Below are 15726 nucleotides of genomic sequence, written 5' to 3'. Positions count from 1 at the left end.
CAGAATCATAGAGTTGGAAGGGGCCATACGGGCCATCTAGTCCAACCCCCTGCTCAACGCAGGATCAGCCCAGAGCATCCTAAAGCCCCCAAGAAAAGTGTGTATCCAACCTTTGCTTGAAGACTGCCAGTGAGGGGGAGCTCACCACCTCCTTAGGCAGCCTATTCCACTGCTGAACTACTCTGACTGTCAAAAATTTTTTCCTGATATCTAGCCTATATCGTTGTACTTGAAGTTTAAACCCATTACTGCGTGTCCTCTCCTCTGCAGCCAACAGAAACAGCATCCTGCCCTCCTCCAAGTGACAACCTTTCAAATACTTAAAGAGGGCTATCATGGAAGCTAAGAGGGGTCAGCCCTGGTTAATACCCAGACAGGACAGTAGCAAGGAAGTTCAGGGTCACTATACAGAGGTAGCATCTCTTGGCTTGACAATCTGAGATGGGGTCGCCGTAAATCGGCTGCAACTTGACCAAGCTTTCTTCCGCCAAGGAGGACCAGTGGGAACTAGCAAAGCTTACTTTTGCCAAGGTTGCAAACCCATTTTAATCCACAGGTCTGAGTTAAGTTTTCTGAAGGTTTCTGTGGACATCACTGAAAGCTGGAAAAGTGTCATTTAATCAGACACATTTAGCATTCCAACTGTTGCGGGGATTTATTTTCTGTGATGGTTTTGGTAAGGCCTTGTCATTTGGCATGTCTTGGCGGTGCAGAAAGGCAGACGGTAATAATCTGACATGCAAACGAAACAGACCGATATTCAAAATGTGTGTTACACAGCAGGGCACCCTTTATTTACACACAGATCCTGTTTAACTAGGAATCGGCACAATTCATTCGTCCTTGGATAAACAACCCCTATACACATGAATACGTTTATCAGGCAAATCATTGATAAAGTATTGTTCTACCCCAGCCTTTCTCAACTTTTTTACTGTTTGAGAAACCCTTGAAAAATTCTTCCGGCTTCGAGAAGCCCCAAAAGTGGTGCGAATATGACTGGGGAGCATAGCTGAGTACATGGCCATCTAGGACCCCTCCCCTTCCCACCCCCTCCAGGCCCATCATGACCTATGTGGTCATAGCACCTCATAAATGCTTAACAAATTTTAAATAATGTATATATAAAAAATTAATTAACTGCCACCCATTCTGGAAACCCTTCCAGGGCCATCAAGAAACTCCAGGGTCGTTAAGAAACCCCAGGATTTCAATAAACCCTGGTTGAAAAAGCCTGTTCTCACAGATACCCCGGACTCTTGAGATTCTTTTATTACTGATGATGATTATAGGCCACACTCTGACGAAGGAAAGTCCATCCTGACTATCCAGCGGGAAACCCTTTCATTTGACTGAGGAGAGGGAGTAGCAAATCCTGCCTCACAACTGCCCCACCACCTTCCTGGAAAGAGAAAGAAATCGAGAGAGAGAGAGAGAGAGAGAGAGAGAGAGAGAAAGAAAGAGAGAGAGAGAGAGAGAGAGAGAGAGAAAGAAAGAAAGAAAGAAAGAAAGAAAGAAAGAAAGAAAGAAAGAAATCTGGAGAGAGAGAGAGAGAGAGAGAGAGAGAGAAAGAAAGAAAGAAAGAAAGAAAGAAAGAAAGAAAGAAAGAAAGAAAGAAAGAAAGAAAGAAAGAAAGAAAGAAAGAAAGAAAGAAAGAAAGAAAGAAATCTGGAGAGAGAGAGAGAGAGAGAGAGAGAGAGAGAGAGAGAGAGAAAGAAAGAAAGAAAGAAAGAAAGAAAGAAAGAAAGAAAGAAAGAAAGAAAGAAAGAAAGAAAGAAAGAAAGAAAGAAAGAAAGAAATCTGGGGAGTTGAGGGCCCTGATAGAGCTCAGTTCTGGAGGCTATAAATGGAATTACGAATGAATGAATGAATGAATGAATGAATGAATGAATGAATGAATGAACGAATGAGCTCCAGTCAGAATGCTATCATCAAAATAAATCTGTGCTAGAATCCCATGATACTCCACTGTGACGCTTACTAGGTGCCCTTGGGTCATTTACTACTTCTCACCCAACGGGAAATGTCACAAGAACTGGGAAAGGTGAGAGCACATGATTCCTTTGTGCCTGCCCTGAACTCCATTGTATAATCTCATGCACATGTCTTTTCTCAGAGACATAAGCCCAAGAGACATGCCCAGTCTCAAGAGCACAGGCCGGGGTAGTCGCCAAAAACACGCTCTGGAAGGAGTGCTATTTTCCATAGCTGACTTTGCTCTCTCATCTATCAAAGTTGAAGTTTCTATTACTGTCCTTGAAACGTTTGAAGAGGTTTTCTGGAATGGCTCTCCTGGCATTAGAGCTACTAAAACATACCGATCGTTTCCTATTCTGCCACAAAGACTTATTTTCTCCCCCCCCAAAAAACCCCACATGCTTTGCTGGTTGTGAGAATTTGGCTACCCTTCCACCTGCATTCACGAAATTCTGGCAGGCTCCAGACCACCAATGGCTCTTTTCTTTCTGGGCAGGAATTACTGGCATGTTCTTCGTACAAATGCACAGCACAGCCCTTTAGATTTACTTTATATTATATAAATACATATTGCATAATTCGTTTGCCATTTGTTTGGACTCTTTGTAAGTCTTATATGGGAAGAAAGCAAAGCAGCTTTTAAAAAAAATACTCACAAAACTAAATGATCTCTTGATCTCTTATATAATACAGTTCCCAAGAGTCTTTACAATAAAACCAAAATAGCTTTTGGGGGCTGCACAGCTTTGGCAGGGGTATGATTAGCATCCAGGACAAGTTAACAGGCTTGGGATATATCTGTGACAAGAATCTTCCAAACCCCATATTATTATTCTCTAGCAGGACTGTAGCAATCGCAAAACAGGCCAACAACTGATAAATATAGGGCTTTGCATGTATTTAGGGGAGATCCTAAGAAGGCAGAAGAACATCATCTTTTAGGTTAAAGAGCTTGATGATGATGATGATGATGATGATGGCCATTCAGCCAAATCCCACTCTTGGAGATCCTACAGCTGTTTCCAAGATTTTTGATCTTGCACCACTTCATTTAGTTGTGTAATGTTCTGGCCGGAGTCTATTTTGTGTACTTAACCACCATGTTCTTTATCAGCCTGGTTTCCTTTTCCACTGACCAGCCCTAGCACAATTCATTTCTCCATCAAGTTGAATCATATGATATGGCCAAAGGGAGTCAGCTGGAGTTTCGTGATTTTGCCTTCCAGGGATATATGAAGCTTTATGCCCTACGGCAGTGGTCCCCAACCCCCGGTCCAGGGACCGGTACCAGTCTGTGGATCAGTCGGTACCGGGCCGCAGCTCCTCCTCATCCTCCTCCCCGGCTGCTGCCTTGGGGGCTACCCTGCCACTTGGCCGCTGGTTCACCCAGTGGCCGCCATGGCTGGGGCTCCCCCTTGGTGTGGCACTGTGCAGCTTCTGCTGGCAGCACCCCCCAGTGGGCGGCGGGAAGTTGAACGCCGGCAGGAAAGCAAGCGGAGCAGACGGCAGCAGCGACATCCTTTGGCAAAAGACTACCACCACCCCGGGCCTCAGTAAAATTGTCAAGCATTGACCAGTCCTCGGTGATAAAAAGGCTGGGGACCACTGCGCTACGTTATTTCTTTGCTTGTGACTTTTGCTCTCTATGGAATCCGTAGAAGCCTTCTCCAGCACCAGAGCTTAAACTAATCAAGTCTCCTCTTGTCTGATTTTGTAATCACCCAACTTTCACAGTCATAAGTGGCTATTGGAAATATGACAGATTGAACTAATCTATGTTTGGTATTCAGGCTTATGTCCTTGCTATTCCAGCTTGAGTTAAATCAAACAGCTTGAGTTGAATCAAAAGAGTTTATGAAGTCTGAATCTGCTACAGGACAGGAAACGCAGGTAGTTTTCAGAAGGGGGAGGGTGGGGGACAGAAAGACTACGAAATGACAAAGAAACTGACCTGATCAACCTTGAGAAAGTACAGAATTCTGGAGCGGGAGTTGAGCAGAAAAAGGCTCACTAGTGCAGGGTTGTGTAGCTGTTGACCAAGAGAAAGTTAATCCAAGTATTCCCCATTGCTATGGATAGGCGTGAGTGTTGGGAGCCCAGATCCTATACATGAGAACTCCTTGGAGGAAAAAACGTGCCTTGTCATCTTAGCCTCAGCTGAATGAGAGCTTAGCTCAGCCAGATATTCAACAGGCAAAGAGCTCTGATCAGCAGAAGGGAATGAAGCTGCAGACAAACCAGGGCTTAGGCTCCAAAGTAGTTGCAGAAGCTCCTCATCCCTCTGCCCAGCCTCCGACTGCAGTTCCCTGTCTTGTCAGCCCACTTGGCTCACCTAAGCCAATAGCCAGGTTAGCAAGACAATTACAGACTGCTGAAGCCTGTGATTCAGTACAGAGTGAGGGCAAACAGGCTGCTGACAACCTACATTATCTAGGGGGTCTGGGTTGTGAACGCAACTTTGCAGCTTCTTGTGACCTGCCAATGATCTTACCTCACTGGATAGTCTGACCTTGCATTCTGTCTGTCCCCTTGGCATTCTGTTCCAGAGACTAAATCTTCCTGTTAACTCATCTGTGCTTCTTTCCAACTGGGAGCTGAAACCAGCACAGAAAGTTGAACAACGAAGAAAACTTGTGGGGGGAAAAATGGACTGATTTGAAATGTGACGTTACAGGGAAGTTTTACAGACACCGTGGAGTGCCAGAAAGACAAATCAATGGGTACTCGGTCAAATCACGCCTCCCTAGAAGCTAAAACAATGAAGTTAAGGCTAACATAGGTTTGTGCACAATCTGAGAAACCAAGACTCACTGAAAAATACAATAATGCCTTCAAAGTAGAAGGCAGCAAGGAAAGAGAAAGACCCAGCGTGAGATAGATTGACTCAATCAAGGAAGCCACGGCCCTCAGTTTGCAAGACCCAAGCAAAGTAGTTAACCATGGGACATTTGGGGGGACATTACTTCAGAAAAGTGACTTGACGGCACTTCACACGCAAAGAGACACACATGCGCACTCCCCTCTGCAGTTCTTCACAGCGCCCTAGCATGTTTCCTCAAATACAGGCCATGACCATTTTTCTTTGATTCGAGAAGCCAGCACTAAAATTTAGGTGTCAGCCTCCTATTCCAGTCTTAGGGATAAGCATTGCTGTATTTTGCAATCATGGGGACCACAGATAACAAGCTGGCGCCACAATGAAATTTATAGGCAACCGGGATCCTTGAAGTTGTCAAGACATGCTCAAATACCAAGTTTATGACTGGGCGCACACAAATGACGTAGGAAAGGAAATCCACCTACGAGTGAAGCCGAGATTTCTGCACGCCCTAGGGACTCCCGTAAGTGTGCCAAAAAAATGTAACAAAATTAAAAAGTATCCAAAAGTGACCCAACTAGGACTTCTTTTTCAAGGGGGGGGGACCATGGGCAGATAAGAAACTAGTCCACGCAAATACCCCAAAATTTAATCTTGCTGAAGAATATTCGATTTGGGGAAAGGTCTCTTTACCTGTAGCAGTACTTGATATATGACTAGGGGACAAGCATTCAGGAATATAACGGGCACTAGATTGGGGTGGGGTGGAAGAACTCTGCGGACAGCCTCCGCCTCCCCCCAGGACCTGGAAAGGCTTCAGGCAGCTGTTAGGGAACTCACCAGCAGGGGGAGCTCTCACACGGCAGGGATCTGCAGCCTCCGAGCCTCCAAGGGAAGTGGAAGGAGGAGGGGGTGGTCAGGGGTGGGGGATGGAATGCGATTGGCTGGCTGCCGGATAGACAGGCAAGCCGGTTGGAGGAGGAGGAGGCACTTGGGGCGGGACAGCCACCCTGATTGGGTGTTCAGCACTGAGTGGCACTGAAGCCATAAGACCGGCTCCTCCTCCAAGCCCTTACCAGAAGTATTAAGTGGAACAGGCAATACTAAAAATATAAATAAAATCTATCCCCATTCTTCGCAGGTTCCCAACTTATTCGTACAATCCCCCCCGTAACCGCCAATCCAAGAACATCCTCAGGCACGTCTTTCAAGATCAGGCGAAAAACGAACGACGCAGGAGAATGAGCAGATGGCGAACCGAAACACGCAGCCAAGTCACCCCCCCTGCGAGCTCAGCATTATCTCCCAAGCCCAGAGAGCCAGCCACGTACCTTGGATGCTTGAGGTGTTGAAATCACGTGAACGGTGCTCGGCTTGACGCCATTGGCTTTGGGTCGCTTGTAGAGAGCAAACCTGCTTTTCCGACGCCCTCTGTCGCCGTTGGGAAGGGAGCCATTGTACCTAAGGGGAGCACAAAGACAGAGGGGGTTTTTTTTCCGGGATGTTTGGTAGAAATGGAAGAGCTGGAAGTGGATCCATCAGGCAACTGCGAAGCGCGCACACATGACTTTATATTCTGCAGCAAGAAAACGCTCACTCCTGAAACCAAGCCAATGAATACTCCTTTTCCGCCCAAAAGCATTTGAAGAACTGGCTAAGATTCAGGGCTCTGCCGGTTCCTCTTAAGTCAACTTCTTGACAGTATAGCTACAAGACTCCATGAGTTTCCCAAGTATGACAACCCAATACTTCTGCTAGACTAACAGAAGTCGCCAGAGTTAGCTATCCTTAGACGAAGGCTACTCATCTGGGTTCAGGAAATAATGAACAACCATGTCCAGATCACGGGAGGTGATGGTACCACTTTACTCTGCTCTGGTTCGGCCTCACTTGGAGTCCTGTGTTCAGTTTTGGGCACCCCAGTTGAGTAGGGATGTGGACAAACTGGAGCATGTCCAGAGGAGGGAGGGAGGGAGGGAGGGAGGGAAGGAAGGAAGGAAGGAAGGTACACTCTCCAGAATAAGGAAGGAAGGAAGGAAGGAAGGAAGGAAGGAAGGAAGGAAGGAAGGAAGGAAGGAAGGAAGGAAGGAAGGAAGGAGGACCAGGTCTATGGGTATTTCCTTAGCCTTTTCAACCTTTTGACCATGAAGGAGCCTCCGAAATAATTTTTCAGGCTTCCAGAAGCCCCGGAAGTTATGTCAACTTCGAAGTGAAACACCACCCATGATGTCAGACCATCTTGAAGAGAACTGAAGGAAGGAGGGACAAGGAGGCTGTTTAATGAACAAGAGGCACTTTCAAAATTTAACAAGCTATGTCCCAAAGCATGCTAAATCCAATCACGTCCCTTTTAGGGCATTGGAATCTCGTCTAGAAAATTATCGGACTCTTAATTGTTCTCAGGCAAACATACACCGCAGTGCCTTAGTAGTTAATCCACCGAAGAGCGCATTGCATTAAAGTCAGTTCACATGATACGGCGCTTTGTAACATTCCAACCTATGTGGCGTGACGGACCCTGAAGCTGGGGGAGCTGGAAGAGGCGAAGAGAGGTTGAGACGTTCAGGGACTATCCAAAGACCACTTCAAATGGAGGATCTAACTTAGTTGCACTGTGCTGGACAGCTAGTTCGTAACAAATGAGGAGGAGAAGGAGGAGGAGCAGGAGGAGCAGGAGCAGGAGAAGATTACGACAACCTGGTTTCTATACCCTGCTTTTCCCTGCCTAAAGGAGTCTCAAGGCAGCTTACAATCGCCTTCTCTTCCTCTCTCCACAACAGACACCTTGTGAGGTAGGTGGGACCAAGAGAGCTCTGACAAGACTGCTCGGTTAGAACAGCACTATCAGGACTGTGACTGGCCCAAAGTCACCCAGCTGGCTGCACGAGGAGCGGGAAACCACCCATCTCGCCAGATTAGGAACCACCGATCTTAACCACAATGCCAATCTGACCATCAAAAAGACAAATAAATGGGTTCTAGATCAACTGAAACTCATATTCTCCCTAAAAGCTAAACCGACTAAAATGGCCCAAGGTCACTCGGTCGGCTGCATGTGGAGGAGCGGGGAACTAAACCCGCCTGGCCAGATTAGAAGCTGCCGCTCCTAACAACTATACCACTCTGGGCCAGAAACTACACTGGAGCATTTAAAGCTCCATAATTCCTTGGCTATTTCACAATCTTCCGTGCTTATTACCAAGAGCTGCAGCAAGAAAGCATGCTACGGATAAGTCAATTTAATTACTAATGCTCGTATTAAAACCAGCTGTAATCAACTGAAAACACCGTGGTAGAAAGTATCACATTCGAGCAACGGGTTTTGATAGTTGGACAGAAATTCTGCTTTCATTTTCTCTTTTAAAATAAAATAAGAGACCGGGCGGCAACCTCTCAAAAAGAAGGCTGGGGTCATGAGAGAAGAACAGGAATGGTGGGAGATGGCCCCAGATGAAGGACTTACTTAGGGGTGTCCAAACTGTGGCTCTCCAGATGTCCATGAACTACAAGTCCCATAAGCCCCTGCCAGTATGCACTGGCAGGGGCTCATGGGAATCAAAGTCCATAAATATCTGAAGAGCCACAGTCTGGACACCACCCCTGCAACATCTGATAGGCTGTAGCATCATTCTTCATGCACTGGCAGGGGCTCATGGGAATTGTAGTTCATGGACATCTGGAGAGCCACAGTCTGCACACCCCTGCGACGTTTGATGGGTTGTAGCATCATTCTTCATGCAGTGGCAGGGGTTCATGGGAGTCCATGGACATTGGAGAGCCGCGGTTTGACTACCCCTGGTGTAGATGGTTCACGCAATGAATAGCATTTACACTTTGTGATGCTAATAACTTGTAGACCTCTGTATAACAGATACTACAGAAGCATTTGGAGAGTTCGTTTCGATGATTTGGAACGTCTGAGAAATCGCTTTACACTGGAATAAACTGTTACTTGCGATCGCCAGCTTGAAAATCATTTCTTTTGCTTCGTTCATGGACAGGCACCCTTTGTGTTCACCAAACATGAACGCGACTATTCTCCATGGTGATTCATCACCACATCCCCTGGAATTTGTATCGCTCCCTCGAGAATCTACTGGAAAAGTCTTTGTAGCTTCATGTTGTTACTTCCAAAGCTGCCCTGTCCGACAAGGCCTGCAACTCCTAGAAAATGTGTAACATTTGCTCCTTTAGGAGCCTCCAAAATAGGGAAAGACTAGGGAAAGAAAAACAACAACAATAAACCCAGAACAACAATACATGCTCCTGCTGGTTTTCAACGTGCCGTTATCATTGGAATGACATCTAGTGCGTGGTTTAGGGACATTACTAATTTTATTGCAGCTGAATTACGCAACTCTTTTTTTTTAAAAACACACACACACACAATTCCCCCACTATTTGAAGCCGTACGTGGCTATCTGTCTTCCAAGCAAAGAGAATGTCTGGTTCACCACTGCAGAAGCCTGCAAATAGAAAAGAGATGGGAGATCGCAGACCTCTTCTGAACCCGTAATTCAGTGGTAGTCAACCTGTGGTCCTCCAGATGTCCATGGACTGCAATTCCCATGAGCCCCTGCCAGCAAAAGCTGGCAGGGGCTCATGGGAATTGTAGTCCATGGACATCTGGAGGACCACAGGTTGACTACCCCTGCCGTAATTCACCCAAACAGAAGCTGAGTCCAAGAGCACCTTTAAGACCAACAAAAAAATTATTCAAAACGTGAGCTTTCGTGGGCAGACACACTCTATTCCAGGGGAAGGGCTGGAGACTGAACAGCTCCTTCCATGAGTTCCTCAGGATGTTGAGAGCAGACAGTAATCTCACAGAGGCCGGGCGTTTACAGAAAATAGTTTATAAAATAACTTGTAAGGCGGCCATACAATTCACCCGGACATCTAAGGGACGATGACAGACGGATATGAGTAAACAAACATGACATTCCGTGTTCCCTCTAAGGCAGGGGTGGCCAAATGGTGCCTCTCCAGATGTCCATGGCCTACAATGCCCATGAGCCCCTGCCAGGACATGGCAGGGGCTCAAGGGAATCGTAGTCCAAGGATATCTTGAGAGCCCTGGCAGAGGCTCATGGGAATTGTAGGCCATGGACATCTGGAGAGCCCTGGGAGAGGCTCATGGGAATTGTAGGCCATGGACATCTGGAGAGCCCTGGCAGAGGCTCATGGGAATTGTAGGCCATGGACATCTGGAGAGCCCTGGCAGAGGCTCAAGGGAATTGTAGTCCAAGGATATCTTGAGAGCCCTGGCAGGGGCTCATGGGAATTGTAGACCATGGACATCTGGAGAGCCCTGGCAGAGGCTCATGGGAATTGTAGGCCATGGACATCTGGAGAGCCCTGGCAGAGGCTCATGGGACTTGTAGGCCATGGACATCTGCAAAGCCACCATTTGGCCACCCCTGCTCTAAGCCTGGCCCATGACTGACCGCTCATCAACACAGGAAGTCAATCTGCAGCTGCACAGGGTCTGGCACTGACCTTTTTGAGATTAGAGCAGTTCTAGTCTGATGAGATGTGAACTATTCTGCTCAGGGGTGGGGGGGATTCGGAAGGAACGAAGTATTCCCCTAAATCACGTGGATGAGCGTCCGCATCCAAAGGAAAGGCACTTTATGATCTCCCCCCACTACTTCTGAGCCGGCTCCGAAACCACACGCAGGTCATTTAGCAAATCCCAGAACGTAAGCTATTTGCATATTAGATGGATCTAAGTGCATCTTGCCAGCTGCTTTGTTACCATTAAAAGCCCACATTTGTAAGAACCCACTAATGTACGGAAAGGTCCTGGGAGAGGAGTTCCCTGGTACTAACCAGATATATATGTAACTAATTCATAATATTCTAATTGGGGTTTCAATCAGCGGAACGCAGGCAGCCCAAGAGTCTGCAAAAGGCTGCACTGATCTTCTGGCGTTGGCGCTCTTTGACTGGGCAGCCTGTAAGTTCTTCAGGGGGTCTCCCTTTCGATCGCGATTCATGAACAAAAGCTGGGTGCCGTCACTGCCACAGCAACATTACAGGAGACGGCAGAAGTGAAGAAGGTAACTTTTAAGTAGGTAGTGTGACTATAATGACAGTTCACAAGGAGAGCCCGGCTGACTCAAAGCAGTGGTCTATCCGGTCCAGCATGCTGTCTTGCAGAGTGGCCAACCAGTAACAGGTCATGAAGGCCAAGGCCAAGGCCTTCATGAGAACATCAGAAGAACCCTGCTGGGTCAGACCAGGGGCCCATCCAGTCCAGCCTCCTGTCTCACACAGGGGCCAGCCAGTTCCTCTGGAGGGCCAGCAACAGGGCAGAGAGGCCGAGGCCTTCCTAAGGACATCAGGAGAGCCCTGCTGGGTCAGACCAGGGGCCCATCCAGTCCAGCCTCCTGTCTCACACAGGGGCCAGCCAGTTCCTCTGGAGGGCCAGCAACAGGGCAGAGAGGCCGAGGCCTTCCTAAGGACATCAGGAGAGCCCTGCTGGGTCAGACCAGGGGCCCATCCAGTCCAGCCTCCTGTCTCACACAGGGGCCAGCCAGTTCCTCTGGAGGGCCAGCAACAGGGCAGAGAGGCCGAGGCCTTCCTAAGGACATCAGGAGAGCCCTGCTGGGTCAGACCAGGGTCCATCCAGTCCAGCCTCCTGCCTCACACAGGGGCCAGCCAGTTCCTCTGGAGGGCCAGCAACAGGGCAGGGAGGCCGAGGCCTTCTAAGGACATCAGGAGAGCCCTGCTGGGTCAGACCAGGGGTCCCTCCAGTCCAGCCTCCTGTCTCACTCAGGGGCCAGCCAGTTCCTCTGGAGGGCCAGCAACAGGGCAGAGAGGCCGAGGCCTTCCTAAGGACATCAGGAGAGCCCTGCTGGGTCAGACCAGGGGCCCATCCAGTCCAGCCTCCTGTCTCACACAGGGGCCAGCCAGTTCCTCTGGAGGGCCAGCAACAGGGCAGAGAGGCCGAGGCCTTCCTAAGGACATCAGGAGAGCCCTGCTGGGTCAGACCAGGGGTCCATCCAGTCCAGCCTCCTGTCTCACACAGGGGCCAGCCAGTTCCTCTGGAGGGCCAGCAACAGGGCAGAGAGGCCGAGGCCTTCCTAAGGACATCAGGAGAGCCCTGCTGGGTCAGACCAGGTTCCATCCAGTCCAGCCTCCTGCCTCACACAGGGGCCAGCCAGTTCCTCTGGAGGGCCAGCAACAGGGCAGGGAGGCCGAGGCCTTCCTAAGGACATCAGGAGAGCCCTGCTGGGTCAGACCAGGGGTCCCTCCAATCCAGCCTCCTGTCTCACTCAGGGGCCAGCCAGTTCCTCTGGAGGGCCAGCAACAGGGCAGAGAGGCTGAGGCCTTCCTAAGGACATCAGAGGAGCCCTGCTGGGTCAGACCAGGGGTCCATCTAGTCCAGCCTCCTGTCTCACTCAGGGGGCAGCCAGTTCCTCTGGAGGGCCAACAACAGAGAATAGAAGACCTACATTGATGTTGCCTTCTTGGCACTGGAATTCAGAGGTTGACTCTCTCTGAATGGAGCACTGGATACTTAGCATGAAGGGTCTGAGGAAAGGAGAATGTGTTGGTTTTTCTAATGTGTCTGGTCAATTGAGTTCATGTCTTGAGAGATCTTCTGACACCCCTTCTCCAACTGAGGTACAAACTCAATGACAAGGAGCTGTCGAGTCACCCTGGTTGTTCTCAAACATTTCTCTTGGGTTTTTGTGAGATGGAGACATTAGAAACTGGTGGGATGGAGACATTATAAACTCTATGGTCGTTAGAGACTAGCACCACTGCCTAGCAGTCAGCTTGGGAGTTGTTTCAGACAGACTGGAAGTGAAGAAGGTCTCCCCCTATTTGAACTAATGAGGGGTCATGCCTCAGATGGTTTCCCGTCTCATCGGCTCTTTCTGGTCTGCTTCCTGGCCATTTGCTGACTCAGGAGTTGAAGACTCTCCCTTGTGAAGGATGAACTTGGTACGGCCCAATTGTGTCTTCTGTTATCTCGTTTGAATCTAGGTTGTGTGTTGTGGATGAAAGAAGGCTTGTCCCTTCCAGGGTTAGGGTCAGGGGAAGCCATGGTTGAGAAAGGCTGATCTATAGGCATTCATTTGAGACACGGGGACTGCTGTCCTCAGGAAAAAACAGACTATTAAGTTCTACCGAAGGCTGTCACCACTCACTCTGATAGCCAGGGTGTAGAATTTCGTGAACAGGAAAGGATGCCAGTGGAAATAATAGGAGCCTCATCTTTAGATGTGAGGCAGACTCTCCAGAACGTCAGCAGCTACAACTTGAGTACAGAAACACTTTTGTATATGACGTGCTATGCAATTCCATTTTCGGCACTGTTGAATGTTTCATGCTCTGTTTCCGATCTCTTTTCATCCCAGGCCTATTGCATTACTTATTAGGTATCTCATGCTGCTGATTGCTTCCACTTGCACTGTACAAGCCGCTGGGTCTCAGTGAGAAAGGCAAACCGTGAAGAAGCTGAAGAGTCCCTTTTCATTAATCAGATCAAGATAATCACATGAATGGTACCCAAAGCCCATCCGGGAGAAGGTACTATGACGTCTCAGATGCCCATGCAAAAACTGATGATCCTGAAGAGTACAAGACTTGCCTTTCTTCATAGAATCATAAAGTTGGAAGGGACCTCATGGGTCATCTAGTCCAACCCCCTGCACTATGCAGGACACTCACAACCCTCTCGCTAATCTACTGTCACCTGCCACCCACTTGAGCCTTCACAGAATCAGCCTCTCCATCAGATGGCTATCTAGCCTGTTAAAAAATTTCCAAAGATGGAGAGCCCACCACCTCCCGAGGAAGCCTGTTCCACTGAGGAACCATCTGGCTGTCAGGAACTTCTTCCGGATGTTTAGGTGGAATTTCTTTTGAAATTATTTTTTTTACCAATCGTTGTCTTAGTATATGCACTTTAAAGGAGTAATTGTGTTCTAGTGATAACATTAAAGGCATAGGGAAGGGCACAAACTGAAGAACAAATCAAATCAAATTTTCCCATAAAAATGCCCCAGTTCGTAGCCCAAGGACTTAGGTTCAGGGGAGGCACCTCCCCAAACCTTTCACAGACTTTTATCCAGTTTGCTTTGGGGGTTTGATTGGCAGCCATTTGAGGCTGACAGCTGACAGGCGCAAAGACCCTGTTGTCAGCCTAAATTGGCTGCAAGCTATTTCAGCACACTGGTTCACTTTTCCCCTACTGCCAAAGGGAAGGAAGGGAACCGGAGCACTTTAATGGTGCCCAATCATGGTTCCTCTAGCAGCTCCATTTAAACGGAGTTGCAAAGGAAGCCAGACCCACCCTGGACAGCAGTGAGCCCAGGAGGGACAGCGGGAGGGGAGGGAAGAGCAGTCTCCACCTCCCCCCCTCACTGCCTTAACGAGGCTAGCACCAGGCTAGCACAGCACCTGCTCCAGGAAGCTCTGAAGCCTCTGTCTCAGAGGGAGAGCAGAGAGCAGAAGGAGGAAACACCCCTAGAGGAAGGAATGGAAAGTGGAAGGAACCGAACGCTGAGCTAAAAAGAAGGGAATTGGATAAGGAGGAGGATCGTATATAAAAAGGCAAGAGGGGTCAGTGGGAAAGAGGGAGAAGGGTGGGGAAAAAGGGGGGGGGAAGATCCTGGCTAAAAGGGAAGGGGAGGGGGGGAAAGCCACTATCCAAACACCAGCCTCGGCTTATATGCGAGTCAATAAGGTTTTCCAGCATTTTGTGGTGAAATTAGGTGCCTCGGCTTATATGCGAGTACATACGGTACACAAGCAGTCCAATGGTGAGGTGGCATGAGAAAGTCACGCTCCTCTTAAACCTGGGGTAAGGACTAAAGTGGAGAAGCACTTAACTTGCTTTGGCTGCATCCAATGGGCCGCTGGGGACAGCAGGAAGGAAAACGCTGCAGTTCACTCTCTGCCGCAGGGCGTGTGTCTCTTTCCTCTCCTCACCAGACAGTTAAGCGAAACACAACCCTGGCTACTGTCCGGCACGCCCTCCGCCAAACAGCAGACTAAAGTGCTGCCCGCCCTCCCAGCCGATTGGTGGGCTTGTGTACAGATCCTCCTCTATTGTATTGGGAAGATTCCAGGTGCAATTTTAATTTTAAGTGCTATTTTGAATTGTGTAAGTGTTGGAATGTTTACGTCTGAAGTGAGCCTGACTGAGGCTTTTAAAAAGTAATCTTTTGAAAATCCCAAAGTGGCCATGGATGGGTGGGGGGAGAGGGCGGGGTCACCGTAAATTGGATGGGTCGGGATGGGTCTTGATCGTCAGAACAGGAAAGCAACTGCGTCACATTTGAACGGGCTTCTTGAAGCTTCTCCGCCACAATCCAAATTACGGTTTTGGATATAAAAATCGAAGTCGTGAAAGGCCATTCTATGGTGGGTGCTAATCTGAAGGACTCTATGGATTTTCTTTCTTGTTCCGGGTTTTTGTGGGGCCCCTCGTGGCTGCTTACAAGTTCTCCCCTCTCCTTAATTCTGATCGAATTCCAGATCAGGCTTAAGGTCTTGTTAATTACCTGCAAGGCCATACGCGGCCTGGGCCCAGTGTACCTGGGGGACCGCCTCTTGGCCCCCACTTGGTAAAATGAGCTCCCAAAGGAGATCAGGGCCCTGCTGGAGCTACCCGAAAAACAGAGCTCTTCCGCCAGGCTAAATCCAGAACTTTACCGTATTTGACGACATGAGCCTCTTGTGGCGCAGAGTGGTAAGGCAGCCGTCTGAAAGCTTTGCCCATGAGGCTGGGAGTTCAATCCCAGCAGCCGGCTCAAGGTTGACTCAGCCTTCCATCCTTCCGAGGTCGGTCAAATGAGTACCCAGCTTGCTGGGGGGTAAACGGTAATGACTGGGGAAGGCACTGGCAAACCACCCCGTATTGAGTCTGCCATGAAAACGCTGGAGGGCGTCACCCGAAGGGTCAGACATGA

The 15726-nt window shown here is 48.8% G+C and overlaps 1 protein-coding gene across 1 annotated transcript in view; it reads right to left on the bottom strand.

The window, feature by feature from the left end:
* PELI2 (pellino E3 ubiquitin protein ligase family member 2) overlaps positions 1–15726 on the bottom strand; it is a 104381-nt gene that overhangs the window by 56349 nt on the left and 32306 nt on the right. The window contains exon 2 of the mRNA XM_077323988.1: positions 6127–6256. Within this exon, the coding sequence (XP_077180103.1) occupies positions 6127–6256 (130 nt within the window). The remainder of the gene's footprint in view (positions 1–6126; positions 6257–15726) is intronic.

The sequence above is a fragment of the Paroedura picta genome, chromosome 2, assembly GCF_049243985.1.
Source record: "Paroedura picta isolate Pp20150507F chromosome 2, Ppicta_v3.0, whole genome shotgun sequence".
In the NCBI taxonomy this organism is placed as follows: domain Eukaryota; kingdom Metazoa; phylum Chordata; class Lepidosauria; order Squamata; family Gekkonidae; genus Paroedura; species Paroedura picta.
This window is presented reverse-complemented; position numbering and strand designations above follow the sequence as displayed.